This window comes from Oryza sativa, chromosome 7 (assembly GCF_034140825.1).
Source record: "Oryza sativa Japonica Group chromosome 7, ASM3414082v1".
In the NCBI taxonomy this organism is placed as follows: domain Eukaryota; kingdom Viridiplantae; phylum Streptophyta; class Magnoliopsida; order Poales; family Poaceae; genus Oryza; species Oryza sativa.
In genome coordinates this window covers 24,032,726-24,056,261 of record NC_089041.1, presented here as the reverse complement: position 1 = coordinate 24,056,261, position 23,536 = coordinate 24,032,726, and the positions used below count along the sequence as shown (strand labels likewise).

General features: G+C 43.4%; 3 protein-coding genes across 3 annotated transcripts; all 3 read left to right on the top strand.

Annotated features, from left to right (window-relative positions):
* The first annotated feature begins 8,087 nt into the window (after nt 1-8,087).
* Nucleotides 8,088-11,972, top strand: LOC4343749 (GDSL esterase/lipase ACHE). Its single transcript, XM_015789940.3, has 5 exons — nt 8,088-8,741; nt 10,088-10,300; nt 10,396-10,565; nt 11,025-11,295; nt 11,378-11,972. Exons 1-5 carry the CDS (start codon nt 8,492-8,494, stop codon nt 11,647-11,649), a joined length of 1,176 nt encoding a protein of 391 aa, XP_015645426.1. The 5' UTR covers nt 8,088-8,491; the 3' UTR covers nt 11,650-11,972.
* Nucleotides 11,973-15,726: 3,754 nt separating this feature from the next.
* On the top strand, nt 15,727-17,980 carry LOC4343748 (GDSL esterase/lipase ACHE). Its single transcript, XM_015790074.3, has 5 exons — nt 15,727-16,106; nt 16,191-16,403; nt 16,505-16,674; nt 17,200-17,470; nt 17,561-17,980. Exons 1-5 carry the CDS (start codon nt 15,818-15,820, stop codon nt 17,833-17,835), a joined length of 1,218 nt encoding a protein of 405 aa, XP_015645560.1. The 5' UTR covers nt 15,727-15,817; the 3' UTR covers nt 17,836-17,980.
* Nucleotides 17,981-19,710: 1,730 nt separating this feature from the next.
* LOC9267770 (uncharacterized) lies at nt 19,711-23,356 on the top strand. Its single transcript, XM_015789791.3, has 5 exons — nt 19,711-20,333; nt 20,422-20,566; nt 21,334-21,493; nt 22,500-22,673; nt 22,975-23,356. The coding sequence occupies exons 1-5, from the start codon at nt 19,796-19,798 to the stop codon at nt 22,978-22,980; spliced, it is 1,023 nt and encodes a 340-aa protein (XP_015645277.1). The 5' UTR covers nt 19,711-19,795; the 3' UTR covers nt 22,981-23,356.
* Nucleotides 23,357-23,536: the final 180 nt, after the last annotated feature.

Sequence of the window (23,536 nt, the reverse complement as noted above, 5' to 3'; positions counted from 1 at the left end):
GGTGTGCAGTGCACTCAACAGGTCTGTGACCGGTCGAATGACTGATGGGACCCAAGATGTCAGGCGCACCATCGCGTGTGTCAGGCGACGTGCAGCCCGACATATCCCATCAAATAATGTAATGATGGTGAGAGGTTCTCATCCTCTTATCCCAGCCGGAGTCGATCCTCCCGCTCTGGTCAAAGCAAGGCTCCCGTTTCCCAGTGTAATAGGAGCCCAGAAGTCTTCACCCATTAAATGGTGACTGACAGGGGCACCCCCCGTGTCAGGCGGCAAGATTTGACAGGCCCTATCATCAAGACGACGTGTGCTTGGCTTCCCAAGTCAAAAGACAAGACATGCATTTAATGCAAAAATTATAATACTTCTCCACCGGAGTTAGGTTAGGTTGTTAGGCCCATGTGGTAACCCCTTGAGGTATAAAAGGAGGTCTAGGCCTAGTGGTGGAGAGGGGGGACTTCCGAGCGAACTGGCGCTTGGGTCTCGCAACCCCAAGCACTGGTGTTCTATATTCAATCAATCATGCACAGGAATAGGGTATTACGCTTCATAGCGGCCCAAACCTATATAAATCTTTTTTGTCTCATCGTCTTGGAGGGGCCTAACCCCCTCAAGATCACGCAGCTCCGCTCACCAAGCCCTCGAATCTCACTTGAATCTCACCCGCTGCCCCCGGCCGAACTCACAAAGGGGGGCCTCACAGTTCCCTGGTGGAGGAGTTCATTCTCCGACAGTACCATTTAACAGTTTAAAAGGCGTGCGTACAGAAAATGAGAGAGTTGAGTTGAGAAAGTGAACAAAAGAACTCAGCCTAAGTACTGCTCCCTTCATCCAAAAAGAATCAACGAAATTGGATAAGTGACTCTTTTTAGAATGGACCTGAGTCCTGCTCCCTTTATCCAAAAAGAATCAACGAAATTGGATAAGTGATTATTTTTAGAATGGAGGGAGTAGACTATAAAGCGTGGAGCCAGAGGTTGATTGCACGATGTCGATAGAACTGGCGATTATTTGAATAGCAATGTCTTCACTCAAACAAACACGCGTGTAAACAGTTTCATCAAAGACCCTAGAGACATACTTTATCGGTAAAATTTAAGATTATCTTAAGTAGCCAATATCTTAAAAAAAACACATGTGTAAACGGTTTTATCAAAAAAGATAATGCTTCGAGCTATATATCACCTATGTTTGGTAAGCCCAAAGTTACCATCGGTTTAGAGTCAGTATCGGCTTCAAAGTTCTAGAATCAGCCGATGGGAGTCAAGTCGCCACGATGTCGTGTTCTTGGTGGAGTCGGATCAATCAAAGGAAGCTTATCTAGAAGAGTTCGAGTTCAAGAAGGATACGACATGACAGTTATCTATTAATTAGGTATAGTTTGTTAGTTTCCTTTTATCTTTAGGAAAGTATGTTTAGTGTCTGATAAGGACTTTATCTTTTCCTTTTTAGTTTCTTTCTTGTCCGACAAGGACTAGTATCTCCCTATAGGTATAAATATGTATACCCGGGGTCATTGTAATCTATCAATCTACGATCAATACAATTCGGCGCATCGCCACCCTTTTTACTTCTACTTTTGTTTTTTACGTTTCTGTGGAACTTGGCACCCGACGCGGGGCTGCATCGTCTTCGATCTCCGGCGAAGGGATAAGTCCAATGTTCCGTCGGCCCAGGCAATTGTCTCATCTACATCAGCGTCATTCAAAGCTGCATCAGTACATTCGACCTCTTGGATTGCTCTGGTTTGGATGATATATTTGCCTACCTATTTATCATATGTCTCTATTAATCTAGTCCTAGCATATCAATTTAGCTCTATCGGCTGCTTCTCGTTTTAGGGTTTCTACCGATATCGACTAAATCGCGTTGCTAGATTAGATTAGCTCAGACATCTACCACCCTAAAAATCAGTCAACAGCTTGATTGTCTAGATATTATGTTTCTTTTCATACTTAGTGCTGCATCAGTTAAGTTTGATCTACTAAGTCGTTCTTAGAACCATAATCTCTAGCCTGCTTCTTGATTGCCAATAAGGGTTTCATCGGGGTTTCAGCCGGTGAGTTATCAGGACGTTGTATTGGCTCATAAGGATTGCACATACATATAAGCTGGATTTCGCCGATGACAACAAAGGTTTAACTGTTTAATCTAATCTTGTGGATTTCATGACATCGGACCTCCAGCCGATGTGTGCTTTAACCTTCGGATCGATGCTTATTTATCATATCATTGCTAGTCGATTGGTTTATACTAGATTATATTGTTATTTTATTGCATCATCATCAGCTGATTGCCTTTATATCGTTATCTACATTGGACATATAGCCGATTGCTTAAACCCTATCGCTATCGGCTAGTATCGACATCGGCTATTATTGGCTACTGGCTGGAACTACTCCATCGGCTTGTCAGCCGATCGGCTGTTTTGATCTGCTGTTTACATATCTTGTCAGTTGCAGGATCAAACTGACTGACACGTCCGCATCTCATTAATCTTTGGACCTGCGTTGCGCTGGTCTATGATGCCAATGAACAAAGAATAAACATAACTGCGCAAACTGGCTCCAAAAAATTACAAATTAAACGTGGAATTAAGCATGATTGCTATAACATGTTGAAGACACGTGCTGAGTACTAATTACCATTAACACGTATGCACAGAATGTTGTATGCAAGTTTGCTTTAGTACACATTTGAAAGTAGAAAAAACTTAGATGGGAAAAAATAGTTTTGGTATATTATACATCTGTACACCTCAGCAATTAAACACACGCACCGAATGGTTAAACTACCGTCTGCCACTAGCGGAACAGGATCAAATCAACTGTGTTGCATCAATGTTAAGTAGCACCGCAAAGGCGCAAACTTGGCTAGTAATCCTTCAATATTAAGAAAAAGGAGATTAATATTACTCCATCCGTCCCAAAATATAACAACTTTTAGCCCTCAGAATTCGTTCCAAAATATAGCAACTTCTCTACCAACATTCTCTTCCCAACCAATCACAACCCTCAACCATTCATTTTTTCCACCTACCTCCATTACTCATCCAATCACAACCCTCCACCACTCACTTCTACCTACTTTCTTAATAACTGTGTCCAACCCTAAAACTTCTTATATTTCGAAACGGAGGGAGTACTAAAGAGATACATAAACACGACATGTTACCATTAAACTGAACCTAACTAATCTGATAAGTAATGTAATGACCACATATATCACCCTGGAGAAGACAACAAAAGGTCATCTATATGTCGAAATAGAAGCACAATGTCAAACACATCAGTTAGCAAGTGGTAACTGCAAGAAGACGACGTTGTGTTTCCTTATAACCCATGTGAAACTGAATGAGTAGTCAATGCTAAGTTTTAGGTTTGTGAAATGATATTTGTGAACTTAGCTTTATGCAAAATAACCATAGCCACTCCTTGTATTATCTTGTACATTGTTGCATTTTGTGTGGTGAATTGCTGAGTACTTTTGTACTCAATGTTACTATATATATATATATATATATATATATATATATATATATATATATATATATATATATAGCATAGTGCTTGAAGAGAAACCCTTGTCAGTGCGCTTGCATACCTAACAAGATGATCGTAGTGTAATTCCGTTCTAGGTCTTGTTCCCAGTCGACTGCTTGTGGCATGGTAATTGGGCACTTGTATTATTTTATCTTCCGCTGTTGTTCTCTGATAGTTGTTGGCATGGCTGGCCCTAATATAAGCATTTAAGATATGGTTGTATTTGTATGTGAAAAACCAAGGCTTTAACCTCCTTTGTGAGGCCCCAACTGGGTTTATGCCATGGTTCAATCTTCTGCAACCTATCGTGAGCGCTCAGTACCCGCCGTTGCCTGGAGCATCGTCTTCTTCATCTCTGTTGTGAGCAGTTTGTTGTGCAGGACCTGATGGCTTTTTTCAAACTTTATTTTGTCCTTCACTGCATAAGTGTATCCTCCAGTGTAATTTGCCCATCTTTAGGGGCTTTTATGTAAAACTGGTTGTTCACCCAGTTCTTCCTTGGTAAATCTGAGGCTTCTGCCTCTTTGTTATCAAAAAAAAAGCATTCGTGATGTGTTGTGATTCAACTATGTATGTGTGTACCAACTTCTGATCCAGAGATTGGTACTGATAAACACAGAAGATCTCCGATTTCCAAAATCGGGGTCGACAAGACAAACATTGTATCCCCTTGAGCTATCATGTACAATATTTCTTACAATTGGTTTGAAGATATCCTTGCAATATATCCACTCCAGAGCATTGTATCCTAGATAACATTTCTTTTATTTATGCTACTACATCTCATATCATTGCATCATCATTGCAATTGAGCAAGGTCAGTCTCATAGTCAAAAAAAAAGGTTATAAAATGTAAGAAGTGTAAAGGTGAAAATAACAAATCGTTACAGTTTTATTTTTCTTAAATTGTTGATTCTGTAAGGGGGATCTTTCAGATTGTTAATTATGTCATGTTCATCAAGGAGGGGATCTTTCATATTGCTACTCATCGTGAGGGGGGGGTCTTTCAGATTGTTGATTCCATTCATCAAGAGGGAGTGGGGATGGGATCTTTCAGATTGTTGATTATGTTCTGTTTATCAAAAAGGGGATATTTCATATTGCTGCTCATCGAGAGGGGGGTCTTTCATATTGTTTATTCTATTGATCGAGAGAGAGGGGAATGGGATCTTTCATATTGTTGATTCCATTATGTTCATCATGTGGATTGCTTCCTAACTTTTTTGTGGAAAACGAATGGGTCCATTGATCATTTTCTGGATAAGCTCTTTCAGGTTGTTGATTCTGCTCTTCATAAGGACCGCTTCTTCTAATGAGGTCAAAGCCTTGGATACAAATGCCGGCTCAACTTGCACATCCTTGATTACTTCTTCACTCAGGTTGTCGTAACCATAAGGTGCATCTTTCACTCGGATTGTCGTAACCATCAGGTGCATCGTCACTCAGGCTGTCGTAACCATTCGCTGCATCCTCACTCAGGCTGTCGTAACCATCAGGTGCATCCTCACTCGGGCTGTCATAATCATCAGGTGCATCCTCACTCAGGCTGTCATAATCATCAGGTGCTTCTTCAGACACCCCCCCAATCATTGTCAGAATCCAATGGTTGTTCATCCGATAGATCCAATTCTCTGAGAATGGACTGACCCTCCATTGCGATGGCCATGGCCTCATCTACACCAACCAATTCCCATAGTCCAGGCACCTTACTCTCTCTTCGCAACTTGCCAAACACATGTAGTTCCAGTACCTTCCTTGATTCGATTGGAACATCACATAACTGAATGAACGACCTAAAACCATAAGACTCAGACATCGATCTGTTGCATCATCGAGGACTTTGATATTTGTGTCCTCTACTGTCCAACCCATCTATCTTCTCTTATCTTCTCATGCAGCATCCTCTAGACCTTCGCAACATCTTGTAACTTGGTAAGACCGCAGATCACAATCATGATCTCCCTACCAGCGCGGTTGCTGATAGCTTCTTGCAGATCCTCAGACAGAGAAGCTACTAGCGAAGCAGTAGAGGGTGGAGGCGGAGAAGGAGGAGGCGGCCGTTGCGGAAATCGCGGTGCAGATGTCCACCCAAATAACGCATAGCCGTTTTGATCCGATGCTCTAAAATCGCATTCGCACTAGTAATTTTTTTTTCTGGACATTTCAAATCTACTAACCAAGAGAGCGATCCACCACAGTAAAGCTGGAGATTGCCATGTGTATCCACGTCGCTCGTATGCCTCATGAGGCCACGTTTTAATGGGCCAAAATTTTGGTCCATATACAAATACATGCGGAATAAATTCACTTCTTATCCCTCATTTTTATGTCGAGTTTAAATTGCATCCTTGAACCGTATTATACCAGATATAGTGTTTGTCTCAGCTTACAATACTGGTGCACTTGAGATCCCAAAACATTATTATGTCCGGTTTTAGCTAATGTGGCATCAACGTGGCACTCCTACCAAAATAAATAAAAAAATTACAATAGCCCCACGTGTCAGTGGAACATTCATCCCTTCTTCCATCTCTTCCCTTTCTCTACTTTTCCTATTTATCTCAACATGGACATCATCAATAGTAGTGGCCGATGAGCTCGAGCTTACTAGCTCCTCGACAGGAAGGTGAAAGCGGTGGTCGGCAAGGCGACGAGGAGCTTCTCACCTGGGCCTCCTCACTCCCCCTATGGCCTCCTCGATTGCCACCATGGCATGGGGAGAGAGGGGATATGAGGCAGCAAGCAGCGAAGCATCAACACCATAAGCTTCACGGTAGGGGATAGGACCGGGAGGCTGAGATTAGGAGGAGGCGGATGCTGATGGTGAGGGAACCGGCCACCGGCCCATCAATTTGGTGGAGAGACCCTCTATCTCGATCTCCTTGTACCGCAACACCCAAAGCATGACCAACAACGAGACTAGTGACACGAGGCATGGGATCTAGGAGCGTCGGCACATCGTCGCCTCACAATACGTGACCGCGGAGTGGAAGAGGACGAGGATGGGTGCGCATGGAAGGCTAATAAGATGCATTAGAGGAACACAATCTCCTTGCAAGCGCCATCGAGGCGGGCCTCCCGTAGCACGAAACGACGGTCGAGCAGGTCCTCCTCTTTGGGTAACTGCTCAAGAAGCAACCGGTGCGTCCCGTTGGATTGGGTTGCTGGGATGCCGCTGGTTCGCTGCAGGGGGAGCGGGAGTTCCACAACGAGTTCGCCGTCGCGTCCCACCTTCTCGCGTTGTCCTCCGCACCGGGATCTCCTCCTGTCCCCGCCGCCGCCGCCAAGCCGGGTGGGAAGGGGCGGGACTCCATACTGCTTCCGTTCACGTACTCGATGTCGTCCGCGGCGCGGGGCGAGGGGCGGCCGCGGCGGATGATGCTAGCGTACGACCGCATACCCAATGGGTCGCTGCAGGACGCGCTGCTGGGGTGGCGCTGCTCGGAGCTCGTGGTGGAGTGGCCCCGCTGCCTTGCCGTCGCTCGCGACGTGGCCGCCACGCTCCATTACCTCCACTCCGTCGTCAAGCCGCATCAATTCCGACGCAGATGAGGACGGCAAGCCGGAGAGCGGTGCGATCGCAGAAGGATGTGACGTCGATAGGGGATGTGATGATGACGCCTCTATCATAAGGGAGAGCATGATCACCACCATGGTGAATGGTGAGGGGAACCCCAAATCGCCGGAGAATGATGATGGCTTCACATCGGCATCACCGGCGGAAGCTGCATCCGCTTCTGGATTTGACCGGATCAGTGTTGAGAGCGGTATGCGTCCACCTCCCGAGCCCGGAGCCACCGCTCGCCTGCTGCTGCCGCTCCGCCTACCTCCGACCGCGCACCGCTACTGAAAGAGAAGAAGAGAAAAAAGAAAAAGAGAAGGAGATTGCTGACTAGGATTGTTGACCCCACGTTTTTTCTCACTTACATGTGGGTCCCACATATTTATTTTTTATTTTTTGCTGACTAGGATGCCATGTCAGCAAAACCGGGTAGTCGATACTGTCATGGGACCTCCTTTGAACAGTTTGAGTGAGTTTAGGGGTATATATTTCTGGTTTTATGGTTAAGGGACCTCAAAAAATCTCAATATTAAGTTGAGGGATCTCTGGTGAACTTATTCCACCCACTATCCAGACACCAAGTGACCGAGAGATAAGGCTCATACAGGCATACATCACACTACTATTTGAGCCCAATGATGTGCTCCACTCTAGCAAAACAAACCCATCTGTTCCCTCCACGTGGGCCATGCTTCCCTGCTTTCTACTTCACGTACCGTCATTGATGTACACGCGCGCCCGGTTCACGCTTTGCCTAGATCGCGTATGTATGTAACATAGGCCGATCGCCACTCCACCGCCGCCTCCAAAGCGTCACGTAGAGCAAAGAAAAATCTCCGTTACGGCTCGTGGTCGCGTGCGGTGCGGCGCGACGCGACGCGAATCCACCACCGGGCGCGCGCGACGAGGCAGCGCGGCGTCATGGACGCGGCTCCCACGAACCCACAGCAACAAAAATCCAACGTCCCGTGCGCCGCGCCACCGGGCCGGCACACCGTGCGCTGTGCTCCACTCCACCATCGCTCGCGACCCGCGCCCACGCCCGCGCACCACCACACCACACCATACCACACCACGGCCATCTCGTCAGTCAGTGTGACCCATCCGGCCATCCCACCGCGCCCTCCCCCTCCCATCGCTGTCGTCCACGGCACCGCGTCGCGTTTGGGGTCTCCCACCGTTCTCTCCCGCACGCGCGCGGTCCCGCCTCCCGCCTATCTCTATCCGCAGATCCACAACCATCCATCTCCATTCGCCATTTCCGCCCACTGCCACGCCAACGCCACTGCTGCTAAGCTCCGCCTCGTCTTCCGCCCACGCTGCTCTGCTCGTCGTCGCTCTCGCTCGCAGTGCCCCGCGCGCGCGAACGAGGCGTGGTGGGGGGGTAATGGCGCCTCCTCCGTACGCAGCCGCGGTGGTGGTGGCGACCGTCGCCGTGCTGGTGCTGGTGTCGCAGGTCTCAGTGGCCGCCGGCGCGGACTGCCGCTTCCCGGCCGTGTTCAACTTCGGCGACTCCAACTCCGACACGGGCGGGCTGTCGGCCACCTTCGGCGCCGCGCCGCCGCCCAACGGCAGGACCTTCTTCGGCATGCCCGTCGGCCGCTACTGCGACGGCCGCCTCGTCATCGACTTCATCGGTACGTACGTCTCTGAATCACTGCAACCAGAGTCTTTTTCTTTCCCCTGCACGTCTTAATCAGCTAATTAACCTTCTCTCGTTCTTTCTATTATCAACTTTTCACTGCCTCTTCTTCCGCACGACTGCACGTAGGGCCCTTGAGCCTTGACTGCATATACTTGATCGAACTGAAACCTACTCCCACTCTGAACCAATAAATATCAGCTTTAATTCGTTCCATGTGTAGGTTGCAGACACGAGATGTTTCAGCGTTTGCTGCTCGAGTGTTTTAGTGTCTCGCAATGGTTAAGCCCAAATTAAAAGTAAAAACGAACGTCTGAACAGGTTGCTCGATTGCTTTAGAACAAATGTCCGCAAAAGAAAGAGAAGGTCTACCATTTTCACGTACTGATTGATTGCTAGTGCTGTGATATCCGGCAAGCTGGCTACAACCAGCCAAGACCCAACCCAACAGTTCTAAAAAAAAAGAACCAACCCAACCATGGCCATAATTATTGACGAGCGGCCCGTGTGTCCGTGCCAACGATGGCATCGATTACACGGTATTATTGTTACTGCAACAAGTTGCTGCCGAGCGCCGACACGATCTCGATATATTCCCCACAATCCGACGAAAGGCCGGCCAGTAACTCGCGGCAAAGCATCTCTAGATACGGTCACGCCACTGCTATCAGCCATGCGATCCTCGCGGGGAGATTTTGTAGAGAGGATGTTGCATTGCAGCTGGGGAATATATCAGATACTCCTCCTTTATTTAGCTTTTGATACGAGAGACAGAAAGAAACATTACCTTAAGATAGTAGTTTGGTGGCCCTAAGGGGTCTTTTAGAAAGTTTTAGTGGTCGCTGGCCAGAAAAACTGGGAGACAAAACAGCCATGAGCTTATCATATATGCCATGCTATGCAATATTCGCTGCAGATTGTGGAAGTTTTGCTTTATAAATTCTGATTGCAGTTGAAGCATTCTGGTATAAAGTGGTGGCATTAGCATAAAGTTGTCCTGGCTAATTGGGAGAGGACCGCAAGAATAGTTGAGTAGTACACAGCAGTAGAAACCATGAACTGGAGTAGTAACCATTTGCACATGGCTCTGAACTCGGGTTCTTGTCGTCACCAACACCACTGACAGAGACGCATGTGAAACTTATTTGAACCATTCGCCATGTACCTTAACTTTGTGATGCATGGCAGTCCGTGCTATAGCTTTGGTGCTGGTTGTAAAAGCTTCAGGCTTCAACTCACACTCTTCGGAAATCATCAAATGCAACGAGATTACTGCTATTTGAACGATCAAATGCAGATTCTTACTGTGTAAACACACACTCTTGCTCTCTGATGCTGCAGCTGAAAGCCTGGGACTGCCTTACCTCAGTGCGTACCTCAACTCGATAGGAAGTAACTTCACACAAGGTGCTAACTTTGCAACGGCCGGGTCGTCAATCAGAAGGCAGAACACATCTTTGTTCCTCTCTGGTTTCAGCCCCATTTCCTTGGACGTGCAGTCCTGGGAGTTTGAACAGTTCATCAACAGAAGCCAGTTCGTCTATAACAACAAAGGTGACAAGAAAACCAAAAAATCCATTTCTGTCAGTAATTCAGTACCACGTTGAACCCAACAATCACGTTCTGTTTCGCTCCATTTCTTCACATAGGTGGAATCTACAGGGAGCTCCTACCCAAGGCTGAATACTTCTCTCAGGCGCTCTACACATTCGATATCGGCCAGAATGACATTACCACAGGCTTCTTCATAAACATGACCTCTGAACAAGTCATAGCTTACATCCCTGATCTAATGGAAAGGCTCACGAACATAATCCAGGTACAGAGATTGTACAATACTCCTACTATTTTCTTCAAAACTCAAAAGAACACCAAATTATTCTTCTCCGCTAATAACAGCAGTAGTGTAGCACATACATGCAGGGTTCTATATTGCAGAAAGAAAAAAAAACAGGGGTACCGATCGATCCTAATTTTTTGAAATTGCAGAAATTTCAGAATATTCTAGTCTGAAATAATTTGAATATTTTTCTAAAATAGTTTCCTATCGGGGGACCGAAGTTGCCAAAAAGAAAATTTCGAACTGAAATATGGAACTCTACACATATGATTGTGTTTAGATTGGCCCAAAGTTTAGAATTTGGTTGAAATTGGAGACGGTGTGACTGAAAAGTTATGTGCGTATGAAAGGTTTAATGTGATGCAAAGTTGGAAGTTTGGAAAAAAAAACTTTGTAACTAAACACACCCATATACATGAGCTGATTGGTAACCTGCAGAATGTGTACGGTCTCGGAGGAAGGTACTTCTGGATTCACAACACGGGGCCGATCGGCTGCCTGCCTTACGCCATGGTGCACCGCCCCGACCTCGCCGTCGTCAAGGACGGGTCCGGCTGCTCCGTCGCCTACAACGAGGTCGCCCAGCTCTTCAACCAGAGGCTGAAGGAAACCGTGGGCCACCTCCGGAAGACCCACGCCGACGCCGCGTTCACCTACGTCGACGTCTACTCCGCCAAGTACAAGCTGATCAGCGACGCCAAGAAGCTCGGTAAAGCTTAGCTAGTTGTGCCTAGCGAGCTCGTGCAATCCCCCCCGTGCCATTGGCGTGATGTGTTGTGTTGTGGCTGCAGGGATGGATGACCCGATGCTGACGTGCTGCGGCTACGGCGGCGGGAGGTACAACTTCGACGACAGGGTCGGGTGCGGCGGGAAGGTGAAGGTGAACGGGACGTGGGTGGTGGCGGGGAAGTCGTGCGACGACCCGCTGAAGCGGGTGAGCTGGGACGGCGTGCACTTCACCGAGGCGGCGAACAAGTTCGTGTTCGACCAGATCGCCGGCGGCAAGCTCTCCGACCCGCCGGTGCCTCTCAGGCAGGCCTGCCAGATCAGCAGAGGGCAGTGAATCGTCGCCGCCGGTGCGGGTGCATCGAGCCGTCGTCAGGTTGGCTGTGCCGTACTGCCATTTCTGCTGCTGCTGCTGCCTCTGGCTTTGTAAGTGTGCAATATTGCAGAGGCATATGGTTGATATAAAGTACATATACTGCTTCCTTTGTGCAATAAAGGGAGAATGAGATTCATAACGAGTAGCGATGAAATGCTTCTAGACAATCTGGAAGATGACAATACGATTCTGAATCATCTTAAGTTTTGTTTAGACGCCGTTGCGCCGTAATGGCACGATGTGAAGGCGTTATGCGCATGGTCTTGGACCTTTGGTTTTGTTAATGACGGTGTTTGCCGCCATGAAAGCCTCAAGCTCATCACTATGTTCTCCGGTGAGAAAAGAAGGTTAACGGGGAATCTAAATAATTCTAAAAAATAATAAATATTTGAAAAGATTGAGTTCGACTCTCTATGGGAGCGATTTTTTCAGGATTTAACGGCTTTGTGCTTTTAGTGGTAGGCGACAACGAGACACCTGTGGTGATTTTGTCAATCTCCATAATTTGCCGGTCCAGTCTTCGAAAATACTCATAGGAGTAGGGTTTGCGTGCTTGCGTTCATATGAGTGAGTGTGCGTGCATTGTGAGTGTCTGCGTTGTACTGTGTAATTTTTAAAAATATATGTAAGTTCAAATATGAGTTCTATAAGTTTTAATTAAAAAAAGTCAAATTAAATTCTGACGAGTATGTATACATATTCACAGTTATATATATATTTTTTTGCTACAACTTACTGAAATCGTATTTGAATTTGCATGCATGTTTGTGGAGTTATATATTGTGTATTAATATGTCCTACCAAATTTTTATTTTTTTTAACTATTGAGATGGTATACATAAGATGAGCGGATATTCTTTCAGTTCATAACACTTTCCGTTACAATCGGACAGTAGTCTGTGTTTGAAGGTGCATGTTGGGAACATTTCTCCTCTGACAAGCACATCAAAACACTTGAGTAATTAAGTATTACTTAAAAATTAAAAAAATGAATCTATTATATACTAAAATTACATAAAACTTCTTACAAACGCTCCTATGCCGCCAAGTGGCACTCCTACCAACGCTCCTATGCCACCACGTGGCATCCTAATATTAAGGAAATTAATAAATAAATTAGAAAAAAATCATAGAAATTTTAAGGTAAAAGAAAAATTTCCAATCCACGTAATTATGTCTTAGCTAGGCCCGCAGTTTATCACGTTTCTGTATCGATCCGAGACTCTCAACAGATTGGAAAGAGGAGCTGCGATTAATCTCCGTGCATCACTTGAATAATACGAGTACAACTCGCTAGGTGCTAACTGTCAGGAAAGGAGCCATCGATCATCATGATGCCCCCTTCCTATCGAGTTGTTGTGATGCCCCTTCCGATCGATCTAGGTAAATCCATGGTGCTATATATTTTTTTTCCAATGCCACTCAAGACTAATTGCATTGTTTAGTCCCTTCTCTAAGTAATTAGTGAATCGTAATAGAGATTTACTTCGTCTGAGTGGCCACGAGGCATCTGCATTCTAATTCGTTTGATGCCATCATCATTGCAGCCGATATAATTAACAGCGGTGAATGAGATTGGAACACATAGGTGCTCTCAGAATTATGTGCGGTAGCATTTGTACTGTAGCTCTTTTGGGGTCTGTATACAATATATGGAAAATTTGAACCATGCCACATAAATTTGTCATTGAATCATGTGGGTCCTACATGTATACATCTACAAGGCTCCATCGTTTCGAAACAATAAATTTGTAAACTAAAAATAATTTGTAAATAAAACTTTTATATACGTGTTCTTAGTGATTTAAAAGCAAAAGCTGAAAAATAAATTTAGATGAAAAAAACCCCAAAATCAACTCCAAATTTAAGATTAAAAATTCAAATTTTGGCTAATAAGATGCTTAAGAAAAAGATGAGGCCGGTAAGCAGTCAAGCGTGGCATCGGTCTGCATCCGTTAATTGAGCAGGAAGCTTCATGTGAAAATTAAACTCAGCCTCACAATGCTTAGCGAGACACCATCCCATCATCCATCTAAAAGCAAATTCCATATTTCTTCTCCTTAGGTGATTTGTAGATGCGACATAAGTTTTGCAGAGAGGATACAATACCAATATCCTTCATTAATGACATATTTTTGCAACAAAGATCATAATCGTTTTTGCAGCTATACAATTATAAAAAAATATTAATTAATTTAATATGGTTCAGTATAGTTTTTTCACATTCTTTTTTACTTTTCTCTTTGATGTTAAACTAATAATCACCTCCTCATAACATTACAGGTTTTCTGAAGATGTTTATGCATATTTTAAGTTATTTGTTCCCATAACAATGGTACTTTTGAAATTTTGATCTTCGGGACGAAGGTATATTATCTTATTCACCAAGCCAATTAATTTGGCATGTTTTTCTTCCCGTGGTATTTTGAAGATTATTATAGCTTATCTTTATAAAGTATTACATCCAGATTTCCTTTACTGTTATAACTCTAAGATTGAAGAAAAAGTGATAACATGAGAATAGCTAGCTAATGAAATTAATTTGAAAGCATACAGCTCTTAAAATTTTTTATTTAAATTAATGACCCATATTTTAAACAAATTTGCATTGTTGGAAGGTAGGGAATGTTAACTAATTTGCGTAGAGCACCTGACCCTGTTTTTTCACATGTCCATATGCGCGGGCAGCACAATTTGTGTGCACATTGACCACCCTAAATTCATGAGCATACTTGCTAAATATTTGATCGATCTTTAAATAACCATATTTAAACCCTTGCTTTTGGATAGTTCAAATATCAGTAAAATATTATGTCGCTACAACTAAATCAATAGTTCATGTATCCACATTATTATAAACATGCAAGGCTAAATTAATCTACATAGGCACAAACAAACCAAACAAATCCATCTATAAATGGTGCATACTTTGTATCATCTTTATCCTATAATGTAAGGGATCATACTATTTTAGGAGGAATTAAGGGGAGGAAAAAAAACTATGACAACTCTCATTAAATAAAGGATACATAGAGATAGGGAAGGCGGTTGAGATAAAATTGGATAAAAAATAAAGATGGTTGAAGTAAGATTAGGAACAAAATAAATGAGGGGTGGTTCGATGGGACAGTTAGTACTTTACAACCTTTATATTTTGGGATATGATTTGAATCCTTGGAATTATGAGACGGAGAAAGTAGAGGTAAATAGAGGTATATCTATAGTTAGATAAAATAGTCTCTTAGCCATATTTTTAATAGAAAATATCTTCAATTAATATGCCCTAAAATCTATAAAGACATATATAGCATAATAAAATTTTACCTTAATTAAAGTTTAGAAAATCCAAAAATAAGATGTGCTAAATATTTTAAAAAGTAAATACACATAATACAAATGATATATAATTTCATGGTAACCAACTCCATTCTTATGACACAATATTCTTTTATAAATTCATATTTTCAAGTAATTTTAGTTTAGACTTTATTTGCTTTAAGGGTAATTAGAAGGGAATCAAAACTAGCATTCAAAGCAATCCAAAATGAATTGTTGGCAAAAAAAGAACAGATTTAGAATTGAGTAAAAAATATTTCAGTAAAAAGTCACTCACATATAAACATTTGTATTATCACAAACACATTAAATAGGTGTCCGCGCATATGTGCGGGCTAACTTTCTAGTTGATATAATTTTTTAAACAACTTTTATGTATTTTTTTAAAAAATATATCGTTTAACAGTTTAGAAAGCGTACACGTGGAAAACAAAAGAGAGAATAAGTTACTTTAGAAAAGTGTAGATAAGTCATCCTCACGCCACGTGCAACAAACAAGGAGAAACCAATCAGACTTCCAGAAAAAGTCACAAACTCTTGTCCCCATTGTACCAGTCCTGATGCAAACCTGAGACAATGTGTGAATTCTGAATACAAACAACACCCAAACCTAGAAAAATCTTGAGAAAGAATGGACAGGGACTTCGAACGCTTCGTGGACGTGTGACTCGTTGGTTCGACACGTACACACATACCTCCCCTATGAAACATGAAACATCAGCGCTAGCTCCGAATAATCAAGTGCACAAGTCTCACACACACACACTACGATCGAGCAAGGTGGAAAGAAAAAATGGCGCCTTCACGACGTCGCCGCCGCTGCACCGCCGCTCCTCCGACCACCGCCAAGCTCGTGTTGCTCCTCGTCGTGCTCCTGCTGCAACTCTCCGAGGGGGCAAGCTCCGACGGCGGCAGCGACGCGCCATGCGATTTCCCGGCGATCTTCAACTTCGGCGACTCCAACTCGGACACCGGCGGGCTCTCGGCCCTCATCGCCGTGGTGCCGCCGCCGTTCGGCCGGACCTACTTCGGCATGCCCGCCGGCCGGTTCAGCGACGGCCGCCTCACCATCGACTTCATGGGTCAGTAATACTCAGTGCGTCCCAATTACTCGGAACGAACTCTGAATCTACTGTGTTTTTTTTTTTGGTTTCCTGACGCTGCAGCTCAGAGCCTGGGGATTCGTTACCTCAGTGCATACCTCGATTCAGTTGGGAGTAACTTCAGTCAAGGTGCCAATTTCGCGACGGCCGCTGCGTCGATCAGACCAGCGAATGGCAGCATCTTCGTCTCCGGCATCAGCCCGATCTCCCTGGACGTGCAGACCAGCCAATTCGAACAGTTCATCAACAGAAGCCAGTTCGTTTATAGCAACATAGGTGAAGACAAATTCGATCAGCCTCTGCATATGCGCCATTCAGAGCTCAAAATTCAGTTCCATTTTTTTTGTGAAGTTGATATATACTCTGTTTTCGTGCAGGTGGAATTTACAGGGAGATTCTTCCGAAAGCTGAGTACTTCTCCAGGGCGCTCTACACGTTCGACATTGGCCAGAACGACCTGACAATGGGCTACTTCGACAACATGAGCACTGAGCAGGTCGAGGCCTACGTCCCTGATCTCATGGAGAGGTTCAGTGCAGCCATCCAGGTGCAGCTCAATGCAGTGATCACAGCCTAGTTACAGTACACTTAGGTTCATTGACTGATTGACAAACTAAGAAATTTTGAATCTTCTTAGAACTTAATTTTCGAGATGATTTTAGGATCTTTTCATCGTAGTTTTTTTTCTAGCATTTGCTTTTAAAACACTAATAACAGAGATATAAATGTTTTGTATTGAAATAATCTTTGCTTGTTTTGTTTATTTTTCCACGGCTTATCAGATGATCAGCGGCCTTATTGTTTCGCTTATGTTTATACTTATCAGTCAAATTCTGAATTTTCAACCTTATATTTAAAGCTAATTTTAAGATTTTTTTTATCAAAGTTTAATTTTCGACCTATACTTTTCTATCGCAAAGTTTAATTTTCGACCTATACTTTTATATTGCCAAGAAGATGTATATAAAAAATTTATTTATAAATTATTTTTCTTTTGTAAATATGCCGTTCGAATAAAACGATAGGACTGCTCATGTGTACTGTACGTGCTCTGCTTGCTTGGTGAGTGCAGAAAGTGTACAGCCTCGGAGGGAGGTACTTCTGGGTGCACAACACGGCGCCGCTCGGCTGCCTGACGTACGCGGTGGTGCTCCTGCCGAAGCTCGCCGCGCCGAGGGACGACGCCGGCTGCTCCGTCGCCTACAACGCGGCCGCCCGGTTCTTCAACGCGAGGCTGCGCGAGACCGTGGACCGGCTAAGGGCGGCGCTCCCGGACGCCGCGCTCACCTACGTCGACGTCTACTCCGCCAAGTACAGGCTCATCAGCCAGGCCAAGCAGCTCGGTACGTACGTTGATCTGACCACCGGAGCCGGAGAAGAAACACTTGAAATCGCCGCAGGATTGAAAAATTGGTGGGTATTGTTCGTTGCAGGATTCGGGGACCCGCTGCTGGTGTGCTGCGGGTACGGCGGCGGCGAGTACAACTTCGACAGGGACATCCGGTGCGGCGGGAAGGTGGAGGTGAACGGCACGTCGGTGCTGGCGGGGAAGTCGTGCGACGACCCGTCGAGGAGCGTGAGCTGGGACGGGGTGCACTTCACGGAGGCGGCGAACAGGTTCGTCTTCGAGCTGATCGTCGGCGGCAAGCTCTCCGACCCGCCGGTGCCGCTCAGGCAGGCGTGCCGCCGGGGCGGCGGAGGGCGATGAGCTCTACTGTTTTCCCGGTGCAATGCAAGGCTGTTGCATAGCACTTCACGTGCAGATTGGTAATAAAGCAAACGGGATTGCTATATGTCACTCGAATGAAATTTGGGGATAAAATATGGTACAATAGTTCTAAGTTAAAGTGATATCACTGAGCGTTTTGAAAAAAATCACAAGTGGAAATGCGACATGTACACTCAGAACTTTTTTTCAGCGAAAGAGGGTCTTACAAAGGGTGATTTGTGTCTAATTAGCGCATTTTTTAGAATTTTATCGCTACATTGACTTGCAAGTTATAATTGCATCTCCAGTAGGATCTCAAATCCAGCCCATATTCATTTTTTGAGAGCTAACATCTCATATACTAGGTGAAACCTCGCGCGTTGCTGCAGTAGTTTATTATGATAACAATAAGTAAAAATAATATATAAAATAGCTACACAACATAAGAGTATGTTAACGTAGTTTATGATAATTTAAATTTAAATGGTATATAAAATAATGATTCAAATATAAAAGTAAAGTGATACGACTTTACTAGAGAAGAAAAGTAGGGAGACAGTTTGAATCATAGATTAATCATCTAAGACCTAAAAGCAATTGAGGTGATATAGCTTAATGAAAGAAGAAAATGTGGAGATAATTTGACCATATATTAATCATTTAAGCAAAAAAAAATTGATGTGGTATGGCTTGATGAGAGAAGAGAGAAATATTATTAACTAATTGAGGATGAACTATATAGGCACATAAGATATTTTTAAAAATAATGAAGATATATATTGAAATATTATGTGAATTATGTGAGATGATGATTTAACATGCTTGCATTTTAAAGCTCTAAAATTTAATAAATCATTTAAGCACAAAAAAAAACAATTGATGTGATATGGCTTAATGAGAGAAGATAAAAATATCATTAACTAATTGAGGATGAACTATATAGGTATATAAGATATTATTAAAAATAATGAAGATATATATTAACATATTATTTAAATTATGTGAGATGATGATTTAACATGCTTGTATTTTAAAGCTCTAAAATTTAATAAATTATAAAATTATAGATAATATAGCATGTTTGCATGATATTTAAATGTAATAACTGTTAGTCGACGATGATGTAGCATCTTTGCATGTTAAGCTTTAAGAGTTAGTGGGTTATAACTTTATAGTAAGAGAGAATAAGGTGTTGCAACATAAATACAGAGTATTGAAGAGAGTAGATTTTAAACTCTTAAAGGGATGTTCCTTGTTGTTTGCATGTGATATATCACTTTACAAACATGCAAGCTAAAAATCAACTTCTAAAAGTTGCAAAAAAAACTACAGCTAGTTAACGTATATTGACAATTAAATTTGTTTTTTTAAATTGCGATATGTAGAAGTTAAATTTAACTTGTATGTTTGTGGATTGATATATCATATATTAATCTATCTCGTCGATTTTTTATTTTATTTCTTTATAACCATTTGAGTAGCTGCAAACAACGAGTGAATATCCCCTTAAAATTTTATTTAGAATAGTTCCCTTAGCATTGAATCTTATACGAATCATTTGATGATAGTAAGATCTATTGTCTTCGATGTGGAGTTGTGTTCGAACTTTGAACTCGAATTATGATTTTCTTATGCTCGGAATCCCATATTGCACGTATGTATGAATTTCGTGCGAAATTGCATGTTCAAATCGGCGCTAGTCCGTATGAACATGACGTGAACATAATCTCGACATAATCCTTTTCTCTAACAACACATCCGCGCCATAGGCCGATAGGCGATAGTTGAATTACGATCACCCGTTGATCTCCCATCGGACGGCCCTCAACGCGTGAAGCAACAGTTCTCTCGCCTCCGGTTCTCCATTGTCCATTCACCCGGCCCATCTGCAACCCGTCGAGTCCAACCCGCCGCCGGTCCGCCGCCATCCCGCCGTCTCTCTCCCCACCACCGCGCCGCCATGTCCGCCGCCGCCGCCGCCCTCCGGCCGACCGAGCCGCTCCCCCTCCCGAGCGGCCTCTCCCTCGCGCCGCGCCTCAAGCTGCTCCTCACCTTCTTCCGCGCCGACCTCTCCGTCCGCCCCGTCGACGAGTGGCAGCTCAAGACCGCGCTCCTCGCCTTCCTCCGCGACCCGCCCCTCTCCCTCCCCGTCCTCCCCGACTCCGACCTCTCCGTGCGCACCCTCCCCGACCTGCATAAGCGCCGCCGCGACGAGCCCGTCGCCTCGGGCGTCCTCCACGTCCGCGACCTCTCCTTCCTCCGCCCACGCCGCCGCAACGGGGATGATGAGGAGGAGGAGGCCGAGGAGATGACCCGTGAGCAGGAGGAGGAGAAGTACTTCCAGTGGAGGAGCTCCCTGGTCGAGAAGCTGGCCGGGATCGAGCTCAACCTCGAGGGGGTTAAGTTTCGGATGAGCGTCGAGATCCCGCCCTCCGATGACTTCAGGGCAATGAAGAAGTCTTGGGAGAATTTCTACGCCTCCGAGCTCCTCAGTAGCAGTATGGGATTCATTTTTTTAAATGAAAATGCTGCTCTTAGTTGTGATTCTTGCTAGGTGGAGTTTGAATTGATGTTTGCTTTGCTCAGGGAATCCTGTGAGGAAGATAGCGAAAAGGCCAGACACCATTCTTGTCCGGGGTGTGCCATCCAGGTGGTTTGCGGAGACGAGGATATCATCGAAAGCCTCCACGCTGGTCACACACACTATTTTCTCGGCACTTGGTAAAATAAGGTGCATTTTGGTGTTCTCAACTTCTGTTTGGTTCATTATATTGTAAATGCATTCATATCTCTGGGATACAAGGCAGAATATTAGTGCCGGACGTAAGCTAATAAAAGCGAAAAGAGTCCTAAACTTAGTTGACATGAGCATCCATAAGGAAATTGTTTGATTCAGTTTTGTTCAATGTCCATCCTGGTGGTTTCCTATTTTGTTTGTGGACTCATATTTTGTTCTTACTTGCCTTCCCATTCCGGTATACACACCTTTTGAGAGCTTAATATGCGCATTAAAATTAGCACCACCTGAAACCTGAAGGTCTGCCCTGTCTAGTTGGTTTTCATCCACATATAAGTTTCTTCTCACTCATATCGCTTCTTATATTTTGAAATCTATGATCTGATTCTCCAAGATAGCAATTAAACTCAGCAAAAACCAGTTCATACAGTTTCTGATGTTAGTGTGGTAGCTTAGGTGAATGTGTTAGCTATGTTCAAAATTCATAATAAAGAAGCTTGGGAAGTAACATGGGTAAAATAAATTTCTTTAGTAGTATTAGATATTGCACGCATAAAATCCATGTCACACAAAACAACATACGACATAACCCTAGTGCATCAAGCACAATAATGGAGTAATGTCTATTGTATACATGTGACTTCTTTAAATAACACTGCACCCAATTTCTTTTAAATTCTGCAGGTTATGAACTGCCCTTCACATTTTGGGGAACTTACTCCGCATACCCTTTTCTTTGGCATTCTTCTGCCAATTTTCAGGAACCTTAATATTTCTAGTGATGATGAATGGGGAGCAAAACAAGACGGAACCAATAAGGAGATTATATCTGGACTAAATTGCAAAGTGTGGGTGCAATTTGAGAACTACGACGATTTCAACAGTGCAATGCAGGCATTATGTGGACGTTCATTAGAAAAAGTAAGATTTTCATATTCTGTTACCAGTTATCTCTCAATCCTTAACTTTTTATTAGTTCACATAACACATATAAATGATATTGTGAGCATACCCTCTAGATTTTTTTTTTGAAGTCAATATCCTCTAGATTTTCCTTTCTGGTTTCCTTCTATATAGGTTTTTTGTTTCAACTGTGCAGCTCTGTTTTAGCATTACCTACTGGCAATTATCATGCACTGACGTTGCATAGCACACATCCTTCAGACCTTCACATGCCCTTCTGATGTGTGAACTTGTATGCTAGAGGTATTTGTGGTAGTGTAGGATTGTGTTTCTTGTATCCTATATATTTTGTCCTGTTGGCCTTTTCAAATACATCCAAGCGTTCTGAGTCTTCCAATAAAGTTAGCAGGATATCACATCACTATCTTCCACTGAAGTTAACCATCACCCTCTATCAGCGTGTGTTTGTTTCAAGGGATGGGATGGGTTGGGTTGGGTTGAACCCACTTTTAGAGTGCCAGGCAGTACCTTCATGCGTTAGCTTATGGTTATCTGGTTGCTTCCTTGTTTGGTGAACCCTGCCGATAAACATTCCATGGTCAGATAAATGGCTATGTTTATTGAAAGCAAAGTGACCACATTAGTGTTTACTAACTAGAGAGATCATTACTAAATTAGCTAGACAAGAGGACTACAAAATTACTAAGGTATTAGATACTTACAGGTATTAGAAATTATTAGAAGTGCATCAGCTTCTATGAGGATTGAGGACCACAATTGTTGGTAGGATTTGTTGCTTTCCTTCCACATACAGCTCTGATGAGTGATGACTGATATATACTATCTCATATTCACTACCTTGGCACCACAACTTAAGTTTAAGCTGCATAAATTTGTTACACATGGATAAATCCACATATGTATACTATATATGCCAGAACAGCCTCAATTAATGTCTTGTTATCATTTATGTTTTATGTTTTAGAAAACATAATGGAAGCTGACTCATCTATTCTGTTTGAAGGAAGGATCACGGTTGAAGGTAGACTATGAAGTAACTTGGGATCATGAAGGTTTCTTCCGCAATGCACAATACGAGCCTGTTCGCAGCAATTTAGAAGAGAGAAATTCATCGGCTCATGGAAGGAAGAAACATTACACATCGCGAATTGAGTCAGATCATAGAAAGAGATTTAGGGTAGGACAACATATCAAATCTTTCTAATATAAGTATTTGTGATGTGATGTGCATTCATCTTCATTGGGTGCATCCTGATGCATATTTTCATCTTGCCGGGGGTTTAATAGTGCTGAACGGCTGGGAGCATAGAATGCAATATCAACCGCATCCCATTTAGTTATCATGGATGATTTGCCTGTGGCTGTATTGATAATTGTATATATTTGTTCCTCTTGGCCCGAATGCTGTATTGCTTACTTCATTTTTACCATTCTCTTTGTAACATTTTCTAACATCTATTATTTCCCTTATGATTCAGGATTGATGGATATAGGGCATGGCATGATGGTGGGATTACTTGGTTCCAAGGACAGGGAAAATGATTGTACTGTATCATTCTGTTGTTTCATCATTAGTCTAACAGTAAAGTCTTTCTGAATTAGGTATTGCGTAGTTATTACTATTAGCCTATGTCCTGGTTGATTCCCAGAGATCATCACAACACAGTCTTGCTTGTGATTTGTAAAAGAATTTGCACTGTTGGCATCTCAATGTATGCTCATTCATTGTTCAATCACAAACTCACAATTTTGCTGAATGAGAAATTGCAATGGCTAAGATCAGCCTAAGCCTGCAAATTCTAAGCATAACTGTTTGTATTGGTTAAAAGTCAGATAATGTGAATTGACATTGACGAGGCAGGTACAATTGCATTTTCTTCTGGATTGTCAAACAAGTAAGTTCTCTAACTTCTAGAAGTAAACATGCTTGACTTTCTATTCATTGTGATATGCGTGGCTACACAATCACATGCCTGAATCTAGAAGTTCTTTACTGATGATTGTACCTAAAAACAAGGTCAACGGATAGAGCCAAAAAAA